We start from the raw sequence: 14650 nt of genomic DNA, 5'->3' as shown, positions 1-14650 counted from the left end.
AAATAAAAAAAGGGGTAAACCCCCGTTAAAAAGAAGGGGTTCTCACGCTTTAAAAAAGGGGCTTATTCGCTCGTAAAGTCGTATTTCTCATCGCGCTGGGGTGCCCTTTCCCCCTCCGCCATTTCGTTTCGCGATACAAAAAGACAGGGCTCGGGCGGGGGAGGGGCCCCCCGGAATCTGGCGCGGCTGTGTCTGCGGCGCAGGTGTTCCTGCGTTGAAGGAGCGGGCTACGAGGGCTACGTGCTAACGGGCGGGATGGCCGTTCTGCGCCTTGTCCTTTTGGAATGATCCCGAGGGTGGAGCTGCTGCGAAGTATCTGTTTTTTGGGGGTTTCCCCCCCTTTTTTGGGGTGAAAATTTAAAAAATTCTTTTTCCGCTTCCTTTGGGAACTCGGGGGGGGGCCGGCGGTGGCGGGGAACGGACGGCCTTGCATGATTGTCAGTTTAGTGCAGCCCCGATGTTGTGATTAAAGTTTTAATGCAGTTTTCACTTGTGTTTATTCGGTTATAACTGTCGTTTTTCTCTCGTCCGAGAACGCCAATATTCATGGGCTTGTTGACCCGGATTCGCTATTGACCTTGTTTTGTTTTACCCTGTTGACCCTACACCACTCCCTCCTTAAGTTCAGATGAGTGGGTTCCCTTCCCCGCGCACTTGACCTTTGCCCTGTGCAAGAAAGCCGTTTCTTTCCTCCCCTTGTCATGAATGGCCTTGTTTTCCCGGGTCAGCAGTGCGCCATGCCTGAAACGGACCCCCCCGGGGGGGTCTTTTTTTCCCCCGGCGATTCCCAAAACCCCGCAGCCGTTCTCCCAGAGGTGGTCCAGGCCTCCTCGTGGTCTGACCGCTTTTTTTTCCCCCTTTTATAATTTTTCCTGCTCCCCCACCCTTTTTTTATGGCTGAGCCGACCCACCCCCGCACGCCCTAGGTTCTGCTGGGACGGCCTCGCCGCGGCTGGTGTTGCTCTGCGGACTCCTTGGCCCGGCGCGAATGCCAAGGACACTGGCGGTTGTTGCGGAGCAGCTGGAATGGCATCCCGCAACCGATAAGGAAGGAGGATTGGCACCGACTGCTCCTCCCTCAGCTCCCACACATCCCCAACCCTCCTCCCTCTTCCCCGCACATACTCTGTATGATACTGCTCTTGATGCCTTTTATTTGAAAATAAAAGGAGATAGAGCAGTTAGTGGCCAAGTGCCATTAGCAGTTAATGTGGTGACGGTGGTTAGGTACAGTACACCATAAGGGCGGAGTCAAAGGTCTCCCCAATTATTAATTACTCTTCACCCATCACCATGACATTACTGAAGACGTCGGTCTTTTTTATCAGAAAAAACCCCCCCAAACATGGGTCAGGGGCCCCGGGGGGAGGCAGCTTCAGTTCGGGAGGAAAAGTCCTTGGGCTTAGGAGAAGGGAAACTTGCCCCCGACGCTGACTGGAGAGCGACAGGAGCCAAGACAGCGCGGAAGGGGGGCAGGGGGAACAAAGGATGATGCTGAACAAGGGAAAGAGTTGGAGGAGGAGTGTCCGGAGATTATAAAAGGCAGGGGAGGGGGGTTGGGGCGGAGCCAGGTGATTGAAGGGGCGGGGGGCTGGGGGAGGGTATACACTGAGAAGAGAAGAGAGGAGGAGAGTAGAGGCAATTCCGGGAATTCCCTCTTGGTTCTGATTGAGAGCGGGGCGGGGAGGGGGAGAGGAAATGGGACGTGTGATGCTGTGGTGGGAATTTGTAGCGAGTTGAGGAGGTAAGTTCATTCACGGTGTGCGGATATTTACACCTGATGGGACCCACTGGCTTTGGCCCTAGAACGCAGACACTCCTTTTCCCGCCAGGATCGAGGGAGAGGGGGGGGGGCGACCGAGCATGAAACGGGAGATCATGCGAGCCGCTGAAGCGACGTCGAGCTAGCGTGAAGCAGCAGGACTTGTAAGGCGACCCGGCTCGGCCACTTGATACTCGCCGCCCGCCACGGTGCTTCCGTATCTGATGCTCCTTCGCCGCCCCCGTGCCTTGCATGGGCGGCCGGGCTCCCCCCTGCATTGGGGGACCCTTAACCCCACCGGGCGGCTCAGGCGTCGATTTGTTTGTTTTTGGGGTAAATGGCATAAACGTTTGGGGGGGTTTTTTGGGGAGACGCCAGGGCCTGCTGGTGCACTCGCCGTCGTTGTCGGTGTCGTGGATGCCACTGCTCGCGTGCTGGTCGTCGCTCGGTTGGCTGGCGTGGGTAGTGCGGGAGGGAAAGGAGGGGGGGGGGGCTGAAGGGACATGGGTTGGCAGAGGGAAGAGGAAGTGGGCAGCGGAGGATGTGCCGGCGGAGGGAAGGGAAAGAAGTGGTGGATGGGGGAGGGGCGGTGTGGGGATAGAGATGGGGGTATATTGGAGGGGGAGAGGTAGGGGAAGAATAGATGATTGTGGTGGTGGTGATGATGATGAAGATGGTGATGTCTAAAAGGAAGAGGAAAGAATGAGGTCGAAAAAATTATTTGTTCTTGTTGATAGTTCGCTGGCGACCGAGGCGACTGCATGTGGGTCATGTCTTGACAGCTTGACAGCAGGACGAAGGCAGGATTAGCCATGCTTTTAGGATCGAGGTTATCGTTCACGGAAGGAAGCGAAGACGCCGGTGCACATTTTCTTTTTTTTCCGTTTCGTCTTCATTACCATTCCAGCGTCTTCGGTCTTGGGAAGAAAAAAGAGGGAAAAACAAAGTGCATGCAGCCGAAGAGACGAGCTCGCCAAGGAGAAGGACAACATCTTGTCGCGACGCCGTGGTGGTAATCTGCTGCTGAAAATGTCTTGGGAAAATGTGTGTTTACCTTCTGGATCTTGTGGCCGGGTTCAGACCCTTCTCCAACCGGGGATGCGCGACTCGCTCTCCTCTCCCTCATTTCCTTCCCTCTTCTCCCCTCCTCTCCCCGCCTATCCACGCCTTCCCTCGTCTCCCCTCCTATCCTCTCTTCTCTTCTTCTCGCTCACCTTCTACTCCTTCTCTCTTCTCCTCCATCATCTGTCTCCTCTCTCTACCTTCCTTCTCCTTCTTCCCTTACTTCCTCTCCCATCGCTCTCCCCCTCTCCCTTCCTAATTCCCCGCTATCCATTTCTCCCCACTTCGTCTCCTTATCCCATTCCCCTCCTTCCCTTCCCTTCGTCCTTCCTCCCTTCCTCTCTCCCTCACTCGTCCTTTTCGTGCTCCTTCCCGCTCATCACCTCCACCATTCCCCCCTCCCTCATTCTCCCTCCCTCTCCCCTAGTCTCTCTTCTCACTAAACTCCCTTTATCCCCTGCTCCCTCTCCCCGTCCCCGTCCCCCTCCCTCCCTCTCCCCTCTCCCCTCTCCCCTCTCCCCTCACCGATGATGACGTCACGGGCCGCCACAATGGCTGTCGTGACCCGGCGTTCCGCTCGCAATTAATGGCTTTAGGTTAATTTTCCTGTTCCGGAGAAGTGATTGGTCGAGAGGAAATAGCGTCTGCCCGAACTCCTCGCCCTTCATACCTTTCGTAGTGTACTTGCTCGCTGTTCCCTTGGTCGCCTGCTTGCTTGTGCGTGAAGCATTAACAGGAAGAGACCTCCTTGCCTTGATTATGTGAAATTGCGACGTTCTACATCTGCAGGTACAATGCGATATTTTTTTTATTTGCTCTGTTATGAACAACTAGGTTTCTTTCGCGCTAAAGACATGCTAGCATTTTCTAATTTTGACGCTTCATCCTGGGCGTGTACGGGCAAGGGCTACTCTCTTGATCTCAGGAGAGCAGCGGGCTGCAGGCTGTGATTATATCCCAGGAGGCAGATTCTGTCATTTGTTCTCTTAATTACTTATTCTACTCCCTTACCCCTCTCTCTCTCTCCTCTTCTCTCATTTAACATGCTGTAACAACTCATATATAATACTCATTTATATATATATATATATATATATATAACTATATATATATATATATATATATATATATATATACTCTCTCTTTATATATATATATATATATATATATATATATATATATATCTCTGTCTCTCTCTCTCTCTCTCTCTCTCTCTCTCTCTCTCTCTCTCTCTCTCTCTCTCTCTCTCTCATATTTCTTACCTCTCTTAATATCTATCAATATATCCGTCTTTCCTCTTCACCCCAGCACTGATTTCCTCCGCTGCCCCCGCGTCTCTCCCTCTCTCCTTCCCTTCCCATCTTTGGCTTCTTTGATCCCCTCCCTCTCCCCTTCTCCCCTCCCCTCTTTCGGGGTCCTTCGTCTACCTGCTCTCCCGTGTCCGCCTCGCCCTGGCACCCTCGGCCCCGAGTGCCATTACCGTCTGGCTCTGGATATGAAGTACATGAATCAGTTATTAGCAGCGGGTTTTATTTGCAGGCGCCCTCCTCTTTGGAGAAGCTTCGATGGAGGGAAGGGAAAGGAGAAAGAGGAGGAGGAGGAGGAAGAGGAAGAGGAAGAGGGATGAGAAGGGGGAAGAGAAAGAGAAGGGCGAGGAAGAGGAAGCAAAGAGAAGGGTGAAAGGGAGAGGCAAGAATGAGATGAAGGGAGAGAAAAAAATGAAATGAGAGCGGGCAAGAAAAAGAAAGGTGAGAAATAGGAAGGGAAAAAAAGTAAATGACGGAGGAAATACTTAGCGATGAAGAGTTGAAAGATGGAAGAAAAACAAGCAAACGAGGAAAGAGAAGCAAAGAGAGAGCAAACTGATGAATGATTGAAAGAAGAATAAGAAGAATTAAAGCAAAACACACAGGGATCACGACGTCTGGCCTTCGTGAGTTGACGGCGGAGCTCTGTTCTTGGCTGACCGGAGAGGGATGGCGCAATTTTTGCCCCCATGTGGCCGTTCTCTCTCTCTCTCTCTCTCTCTCTCTCTCTCTCTCTCTCTCTCTCTCTCTCTCTCTCTCTCTCTCTCTCTCTCTCTCTCTCTCTCTCTCTCTCTCTCTCATCTCTCTCTTTCACTCTCACTCCCTCTCCCACTCCACTCTCCTCTTCCTCTTCCTCTTCCTCTCCTCTCTCCTCTCCCTCTCCCTCTCCCTCTCCTCTCTCCCTCTCCCTCTCCCACTCCCACTCCCTCTTCCTCTCCCTCTCCCTCTCCCTCTCCCTCTCCCTCTCCTCTCTCATCTATCTCTCCTTTCTCTTCGGTGATATTTGTATATATTTTAAGTTTTGCAGACATTTGTCAGTTACATATGTATATGTGCCCCTGTTATGCAAATGAAAGTTCTCCACAAACAGCTAAAGTACGTATAAGCGACATGAGTGAAGGAAAACGATTCATGTGCAATAATCACAGACATTCTTTTGTAAATGATTTTTGTTTAAAAAGAGCCTGAATCAGCTGTTGATTTAAGCTGCAAATATACCCTAGGTTTGCGTATTTGATAATCCCGGCAATGGAGACTCTAAATGGAATGAATATCCCGGTTTTATTTTTGGGCTTTCGGATTGGGGCAACGGAACGTAGAGGAGTGACCCCGATTTTTTCCATTATGTCGAGCCCCGAGCGCGCTACGGTAATCTCTGTTCATTAATATTCATTTACCGCGAACACTGGTGTCGTCGGCTTGCGTGCCTGTCTGTCTGCAAGCATTGTATGACGATGCGTGATGCTTCCACTGCCGTAGTTCATCCGTTTTTTGCGTCGCTTGGCACTTGGCTCTTATGGGAAGCCAATATCCTGACCACGTGTCTGGAGGAGGCCCTTTTCGTGCCCAGGCTATGCGTGCGAGGCTGGCCGCCTGGCTGGCCGCCTGGCTAGCCCGGGAGAGAAAGGAATGTATTGCCTAGTTACTCGCCTCGCCTCGCTGCCCAAGTCTCTTCCCGGTGTATTTCACGTCGGCTTTAAATGTTTATGATGCGGCGCCTTCTCTTCCGAGCATTCGCCTTCGTCTGTGTTTGTACGTTTCTCTCTCTCTCTCTCTCTCTCTCTCTCTCTCTCTCTCTCTCTCTCTCTCTCTCTCTCTCTCTCTCTCTCTCTCTCTCTCTCTCTCTCTCTCTCTCTCTCTCTCTCTCTCTCTCTCTCTCTCTTATTTATTAATGTATTATTTACCATAGCAATATTTTTTGACGTTGTTAAGGTGACCGATAGCTCTTGCGATTGACTTCGCTCAGGACCCAGTTGGAAGCGCGATTTTCCTTTCCTTCGTCCGTTCCTTTTTCCTTCGCTGCGTCGAGGGTGGAGCATCGGGGCTCGAGAGTCACTCCTGTCTCGCCTGTCACTCCCACGCGACTCTCGTGCTTCGTGACGTTGTTGGAGTTCCCTTCGGCTTTGTTTATCGCTCTCTCTCTCCTTCCCCTTCCCCTTCCCTCCCTCTCTTCTTCCCCTTCCCTCCCTCTCTCCTTCCCCCTCCGTCCCTCTCTCCTGCTCCTCCCTCTCTCCTTCCCCTTCCCTCCCTCTCTCCTTCCCCCTCCCTCCCTCTCTCCTTCCCCCTCCATCCCTCTCTCCTTCCCCCTCCATCCCTCTCTCCTTCCCCCACCCTTCCTCTCTCCTGCTCCCTCCCTCCTTCCCTCTCCGAATCTCTTACACCTTTCCTATTTTCCACCCCTGGCTCCCTTGCCCTGCCCCCTTTAGCGTCCGAGTGGCTATTCGTGGGCGGTCAGGGGCTCGACAGTCGCCCTGCCTTCCTCCGCCAGGCCCTTCGGCGTGTCCCTGGCCCTCACAGTCCTGTTATTTCCTGAACGGTCATGCCGAGCGGGAGGCGGGAGCTTCTGCCGCGGGGAACGGCCGCCCTGCGCCACATTCTGCTAAGTGATCGACGCTCTTGCCTTCTTGACGTTCTCGATGTTCTTGTTTTCTTGTCACGGTTGCATTTTATTTGCAATTCGTTGCTGTTGTGCTCGTCGCTCGCAGGTGGAAGGCTTAGAATCGAGGCTGAACGAGTAGGGACGCGAGTCGAGGTCTGCTGTATTTGCGTGGCGAGGCCATTCCGGCCGCGGGTGCAGGTAGGTCGGACGCGCCCCCAGCACCGGCTTTGTAGACACGCCGTGCGTAGAGGCCCTGCCCGCCCGCCCGCCCGCCCGTCCGCCCACAGGAATACATGTTCGTCCTGAGAAGGACTCGAGGCTGCCTCGCCCTAATTGCTCTGCGAAGAAGCCAGTATTTCAGTGACGGCGCCTCCTGTTGGCGCGCTCTGGGGACGCCGACGGCCACAGACGAGACGCTCGATTTCATCAAATTCCCGGTTGAATGCTCGACCCGATGCGGCATCATGGCGTATCTCTCAACTAGATTACTTTCTTAAAAAATCTAATAACAGTTTACGATCGGGTTGCAGGGCTGTATTGCAAACATCTGCGACTGCAGCATCGGAGTTAATTGGAAATTCGCATTTTTAAGACTCGGATGTCCTGAGGGGAGGACTTACCTATAATAGGATTTTATTAAATCTCATTAAAATACTTCGTCGAAGTGTCGAGCTGGTGCTTTGCACGGGCCTCACTTGTCGCACGTTTAGCGCTGGCACCGAGGCGAGAGATTTGGTCAGATTCTTTCTAGCCACCTGCTCGGCCCCGGCCAGCCACGTAATTAGTGTCAGCGCAGCGTCACACTCGCATTTCTCCCGTCGGTGCCCATTGTGCCAGGCCGGAGTAACAATTAGCGGCGGAGGATCTGTAGCACTGTTCATCGCCTGGTGTCGGTGGAGGTTGCTGAGCAAGCACGAGGCAGGGGAGGCCAAGGCGCTGACCCCCCCCCCTTTCCCCTCCAAGGAACACATTTTTGAAAGTGCGCCCCAATCGAAGTGCATTTGTTGTCTTTCAGAGCAATAGGTGTCCGTCAGCTTCCGGCTTAAAGGGACACCGGCGGTCTGTCGCGTCCACCGCCGTCAGCCCGCCATCGCTCTTTCGTCCTTCGAGTTTAGTAGTTGTGTATCACCGCCTCATGGGGGAGGAGGAGGGAAAGTCCCCGTCGTCTCACATTTAAAGGGAAACACTCAGCCCCGCGCGAGTTATGTTGACCCCTCCCCCTCCCCCCTCCGCCCCTCCCCCACTGCGGCGGTTGTACTGGGCCGCGTGTGCAAGAGGCAGCGCCAAAGCCGGGCGCTGAACCTTGACTTCCTTAGGAGGAGGAGGCAAGGAACTGAAGGGAACGGATTTTGTTCCTCGATTTTATTGAACGCGTATCAGGTCGCCTTCCAATCCCACTTCTGCCCTGCCATATATCACGCCGAAGGTGAAACTCGACTTCACGACCCCTTCCCGTCTCCATTTCTCCTTCCCTCTTTCTTTCTCCCCGCCCCTGCCAAGGTAGACGCCCTTGAGAACCAAGAGTCAGGGTGGACGGTGTTTGATTGCTGGCCTAAGAGCCTTGGCTCATTTTGCGTGCGTGCTTGTGTTTGTGTGTCTGTCTGTATCTGTGTGCCTGAGTGTTTTCCGTGTTTTAGGTGTTTGTGATGTGTGATTAACTGCATGGGGAGTAAAAGCGAAGCCTTGATGCAGAGACGTGTCGCTTCCGCCATGTTTATCACGTCTCCGGGATATTGCGGCGCACTATAAAATGGGAATTTTTTTTTCCTGTCTTCCCCTGCAGGACTCCGATGCCCGAGGGATAAAAAATGATCTCGCGGCAAACACCGAGCGAAAGAACTCCGGCTGGGATGTCTCATTTCGGAGATTAAAGCGAGGAGGACTCCGGGGCTCTCGTGGGTTTCGAGGCGAGACGCCAGGACGAACTCGTCTTCCAAGGAGGAGGTCGAAGGCGCTGGCATCTGGCGAGGCTCAGGCCCTCCGATGTGCCCGAGGGAGGCCGGGGGAGGGGGGGAGGGGGCCCTGGCGGACGAAGCTTTCTGATTGATTGTGAAAAGACCCAGTAAGGATGAACCCGTTTGAGTGAAGTTCTCTTGCTGACTCGCTGTCCACGGCCCCTGGGATTCAATCCTTTTTAGCCTGTCTATATGTGTATGTATGATTTTTTTTCTCTTTCTTTCGCATTTTTTTTATTTGTTTAGTGTCGACATCAAGTTGTTGAGGATGATGCGGTACGTCGAATGTTGGACTGTTTTTTGCATCGTTATAAACAATGGCAATGTTTCAGTATTGATTAAAAAGATTTATCCGATGGTGTCCAGCTGCAGACTCGCTTGTATGGGCCCTAGAGCATTGCTTTGCTTTAATTCCTTATTCCCTTTTTGGTTCCTGGGTGTTTGTGTGGGGGAGAGAAGGGAAGAGATGAACAGAAGGCAAAAGCAAGGGAATTTTGTAAGTGAAATAGCTGTTTTTCTCAGAAAGAGAGAACCTAGAGATTGATGCTGGTAATTATGACACTTACTCTCGTCAATGCCTAAATAACTGCTTTCAAAGCAGTGACTTTCGTGAAACAGCAGCTTTAATACATTGATTTGTCAGACACTGATAAATATGGCATGGTTCCAGCTGTGGAGATGACTCCCTTTCTTTGGTGTGAGTACGCGTTTCCTGTGGCACGGAGCCCTCGTTCCTAAGCCTACACGCACGCTGCGTGGCATAGTGGAGCAGGGAGGCTGGCGATGAGAGTGAGAAGTGAGACATCCTCTGGGGAGAAGGGAGGGACCGAGGATGTGTAGGAAGGGCCCGCCTAGGCCGGGAGTTCAATACGGCCTGGTTTGGATTCTGAGCGGCAGCTCTTGATTGCTTTGAATTGGGCTGTTGGGGAGGCCGGGACGTGTACTAGACCGCGCTGAGTAGTGCCAGGCGGAGTCGGCGAGTCGCAGGACTGGTAATCAGGGGGCCACGAGGCCTCTCATTCACGGCCAACAGTGCCGACTGGAAGCGGCGGCTGGCGGGAGAGCGAAAGCTGTGGGCGCTGTGCTCAGCGGTGTAGATTACTCCTGGGCGTTCCTCCGCCCGAAATTAGTACAGCACACCGGCCCGACACTCATCCATTAAAGGGAATACTCTCTCACAAATTGATTGTCCAGCAACAGTGAGTGATGTCACGGGGAGTGTGTGAACGTGCGAGCCGGTGGAGACGAGAAATGGGGCCGCCCGTACACGCCCTCGCAAAGCCTCTCCTCTCCTCTTAATATCAAGGGTCAAAAGGGTTGTCGCTGCCTCCCCACCGCTGCCTCTCTTTCCCTTCTCCTCTTGCCTCTCTCTTTTCCGCTTCTCTCCGTTCCCCCTCCTCCTGCTTTCCCTCTCCCTGTAGACTTCATCCGCTATTCTCCTTCGCTATCCCCCTTTTCTTTTCCTTCCTCTGTTCTCTCTTCCCTATTCCCTTCTCTTCTCTCTTTTGCGCTTCTCTCCTCGCGTGCCCTCCCTTTCTCCCTCCCGTTTTCGATCTCCTCCCTATGGCCCTCACCCCGCAGTGGCCAAGCGCAGAGGCCTCTCCTTCTGCCGGGGCCCAAAGGACACGGGGTGGGCGTGCGAGGGCGCAGGAGGAGGTGCGCGCGGGCGGGGATCCGTAACGAGGCCATGAGAAGAAGTGAGGAAATTGGACACAGGGGAGCGGAAATAACAAAGCGAGCGTCAACAAAAGTCGCAGTGACAGACATCGCTCGAGCGCTGTATTGGATCTTCAGGTCCGCCCCTGGTCACGCGGGGGGGGGGGTTGTATCGAAGGATGTCTCGTCACTCCGAGTGATGGGCGGAGGCGCCCTCGGCGGCGAGGGAAGGTGATGAGGGCGCGGGCGAGGAAAGCAGGAGGAAACCGACTCTCGCCCGCCTTTGGGTGTTCCTGCGCCTGGGATGGCTGTGTGGGAGGCCGCGGGGCTGCGCCAGACTCGGCTTTCGGATGAGTGAAGATAAGGCGGGGTATGGCAGTTCCATTATTCGGGCCGAAGGGCGACCTAAAGGAAGCGTATCGAGAGGAGAAGGAATCGCAAAGGAAATGAAATGAATGAAACTGTCCGGCATTGTTTTGGTAATTTTATTGTGTCACAAGATTTATCGTAGGTGTGACAGGATGCACCTTCGCACCGCTGATGTTAATGGACGTTGTTCCTTGCAGGTGGAGGTGGTGATGGTCGGGACAGCAGTGGCGGGGCGGGGGGCAGTGCTCCCTCCGCCAACGGCCACTCCGGCCAGCAACAGCAACAGCAGCAGGACCAACAGCAAAACTCAGCCGCCGCCAGCAAGAAGAGCCCGGCCAAGAAGGGTAAGTCGTTTCCCTACTTTCTCACCCTTACACCCTCCCCCACTGGGGCCACCCTCAGCCACCGCCGCCCTTCGCCACCACCTGTTAGCGTTCGGAAGGCGTTTACGGTCGCCCAGATATAGCTAACACGCAGAGTGATTGGGCGTGTGAGGAAGTGAGTTAGTGAGTTAAGGAGTTAGTGTGAGTTTGCGGGAACTTGAGTGCGCGAGTAATAAAAATAAAAAAGGCTGGGGCAGTATCAATAGGGCATGAGCGGTGTTGGCTGAGGTATGGCACTTTGGTGGCACTCGCATAGCACTCTCTCTCTGCGACGGTCGCTGGACCCTACGCACCACTTCGCACATGATTGTAGCTGTAATGTTCACTTTAAATTTTGTAATACCTTGATTTGTACAAATAGTTGGCTCACCCATGAGGGAGCATGTACTGCATGGAGATTTGCATATATTTATTTTCATGATTTATACCTTTGGTTGCCATGCGTTCTCATAGTCATATGATGTGTCTACAAAATGAATGTGCCTATTCCGTTTACTTGAGCTGAATCCAATCATTTTAGTTTATGCACGCTCTGTCCTTGTTCTTGATAAATTTGAATGCGCAAATACCTACAGATTATGAAAGGGTTCACGTGTGTAGGTATGAGTGCGAGGGTTAAACTGTGGCAGATGATTATTAAAGCGGACGGAAGGGCATGCGAGATAGAAAGGGAAACGAGAGACGATAATGCACGAAGGAACCAAGAGCTGAGAAGCTTGGAGAGGATTGTAGGCGTGTCTCCAGGTCGTGGGCGGGTATTTTGTTGGGGAGGGCGTGCTTGAAGCCCCTTTTTATGGGGCGCCGTCTGCCAAGAGAACCTGTTGGCCGCTGATCATTGTTCGACGTCGGGCCTCTCGACATCGGTATGAGGAGCGAGGAAGCAGAGCTGCGATCTCCGCGTCAGCCGCTGTGTGCCTGTTGAAGTTATACTTGGCTCTGCGATTGAGTGCTTCGGTTGAACTAAGATGCAGAAGTATTTTTTTAGCTAGGTTCTACCGTTATTCTTCTAGTTCTGAGTCCTCCGGATCGCTGTTCTCACAATGGATAGTACGTAATATGTACAGCGATAGAGCTTTGAATCTGTGAACATTACCCCCATCCGTCCTCAGCCGCGACAGAATGTGTTCCTCGAGACGGCACACAGAACACTTCCGAGGCCGGCCCGTAATGGCAAGACGCGGGCCGGCGTCGTTTTTGTTCTCCGCCATTCACGAGTCCGCCTTTTGATCCAGAGGGAGGAAGGCTGCAGGGGAAAAGTCCCGCGTCATTTGCCATTCACGAGAAATCCCGGCGCGCGCGAGAGGGGCGCGGGCGGTTCTCCCGCCTCTCTTGGTCCCGCTAATGAAGGAGGACGTGGGAGGGCGCTCGAGACTATAGGCGGAGCTCGGTCCTTTCTCTCCGGGCTACTCCTTTATTATTATTATTATTTTTCTCCTATTCTTCTTCACGTCTTTTCTTCTGCTGCCACTATTTTCCTTTTCTTTTTCTTCTCTGCTTCTTGTTTACTTCCCTTGTTTTTTTACTGTTTTGCCACTCAACTGGAGCGGATGACTCGGAGCTACCCTGAAGGTTGTTGTTCGCTTTTTCTTAAAGTCAGACGTTGCAATATATACGGATGTGGTATATTCCTTATTCCTCGGGTTGTTATTACGCGCAGAGGGAGAAAGAAAGGGGCGGAGGTGGAAGACGGCTTATTGGAGACGAAGTGATAGGATTATACACGGGAGGAGAGAAGAGATGGATGGAAGGATGGATGGATGGAGAGGAGGGAGGAGGGAGGGAGGGGGAGAGTGAGTGAGTGAGTGACTAAGCGAATGAGAGAGAGGGGAGAGAGAGAGAGAGACAGACAGACATACATACATACAGCGAGACAGAGACAGAGTGGGGGAGAAGTGAAAGGTCAGAGTGGGAGAGAGGGAAAAGGAGAGAGTGGGGACAGGGAAAAGGGGAGAGTGGGGGAAAGGGAAAAGGAGATAGTGGGGGAGAGGGAAAAGGAGAGAGTGGTGGAGAGGGAAAAGGAGAGAGTGGTGGAGAGGGAAAAGGAGAGTGGGGGAGAGGGAAAAGGAGAGAGTGGGGGAGAGGGAAAAGGAGAGAGTGGGGGAGAGGGAAAAGGAGAGAGTGGGGGAGAGGGAAAAGGAGAGAGTGGGGGAGAGGGAAAAGGAGAGAGTGGGGGAGAGGGAAAAGGAGAGAGTGGGGGAGAGGGAAAAGGAGAGAGTGGGGGAGAGGGAAAAGGAGAGAGTGGGGGAGAGGGAAAAGGAGAGAGAGGGGGAGAGGGAAAAGGAGAGGGTGGGGAAGAGAAAAAGAGAGAGGGAGAGGGAGAGAGTGGAAGAGAGAGTTTGGGTTAGGGAGAGGAAGGGAGGGAGGGAGATCAATATGCCAAGGTGAAGGACGCGTCGGCCACGAAGTCTTGTGCGGCGAACGGCGATGTCACCCCCGATAAGGCCCTGATTTGCTGATCGCCGGATTTAGATTCACAGATTGGCGTCGAGGGAAGGATTGGGGGCAGTGCGTTATCTCGTGCGCGCCCCTGCCTCTTCGCTGCCGGACTTCCCTGGGCCCCTTGGCTTGTCATATTTGTGTCTTCCCGGTTTGTTTGTCTTCCCGTTTTTTGTTGTTGTTGTTGTCTCGTTTTTCGTTTTTCTTCTTCTTCTTCTGTTTTTTGCGTCTTCCTGTTTTTTGTCTTCCCTCTTTTCCTATTTTTTCCCCGTTTTTGTGTCTTCCCGATTTCTTGTTTTCCCGTTTTGTGTGTGTGTCTTCCCGTTTTTGTTTGTTTTTGTTCTGCGCCGAGAGGGCATTCTTCCTGAGATGGTGATGTCATTTACATGTAGATGGAAATGGTGTCTTTGGGGAAATGGTGATGACGTCATGAACCTATAATGGATGAGAACAAATGTGTGTGTGTGTGTGTGTGTGTGTGTGTGTGTGATGTACGTGTGCATTTATGCACGTGTGCTTGGTGTGCATGTGTTCAGGGGTTTGGCAGCGCCAGTGGTACGGTTTGATTGTCCTGTTTCCTTTTCTCTTTCTTTTTTACCTCCTCTTCCTTCTCTTTTACCTCCTCTTCCTCCTTCTCTTTTTCTTCCTCTTCCTCCTTCTGTTTTACGTCCTCTTCTTCCTCCTCCTCCTCCTCCTCGCTGGCGTTTGAGAGAGTGATTTGAACTTCTCTTTGAGGATCGTGTCTCGTCTCTTGTGCTGGATATTGTTCGCCTGGGTGAAACGACGCCCTTTTCTCTCGGGCTTTGTCTTTGGGCGCCGTCAGGCGATGGGCTGCGAGGAGGGGCACGACGCTGGCCCTCTCTCTCTTTCTCTCTCTCACACACACACGCACCCACATACACACACACGCACACACATACATACGCACATGCATACACACATACGCACATACATACATTTATTCATGGGAATCCGCAAGAATATCCATCGCTCGGGCCTTTAGAAGAGGCCGGTTTTAGGAGCGTTGAAGGAATGATTCGGTATTGAAGATTATGCAGAGCTGCGTATTTAATTGACTTCGCGAGGATAATGTCGAGTCGAACATATCGAAACGCGATGAA

The 14650-nt window shown here is 52.8% G+C and overlaps 1 protein-coding gene across 50 annotated transcripts in view; it reads left to right on the top strand.

Annotated features, from left to right (window-relative positions):
* LOC113806204 (ensconsin) overlaps nt 1–14650 on the top strand; it is a 366330-nt gene that overhangs the window by 309182 nt on the left and 42498 nt on the right. For all 50 annotated transcript variants that reach the window (XM_070127939.1, XM_070127965.1, XM_070127954.1 and 47 more), the window contains one exon: nt 10908–11054. In XM_070127939.1, coding sequence (XP_069984040.1) covers nt 10908–11054 — 147 coding nt within the window. The remainder of the gene's footprint in view (nt 1–10907; nt 11055–14650) is intronic.

Source organism: Penaeus vannamei, chromosome 12, assembly GCF_042767895.1.
Source record: "Penaeus vannamei isolate JL-2024 chromosome 12, ASM4276789v1, whole genome shotgun sequence".
Lineage (NCBI taxonomy): Eukaryota > Metazoa > Arthropoda > Malacostraca > Decapoda > Penaeidae > Penaeus > Penaeus vannamei.
This window is presented reverse-complemented; position numbering and strand designations above follow the sequence as displayed.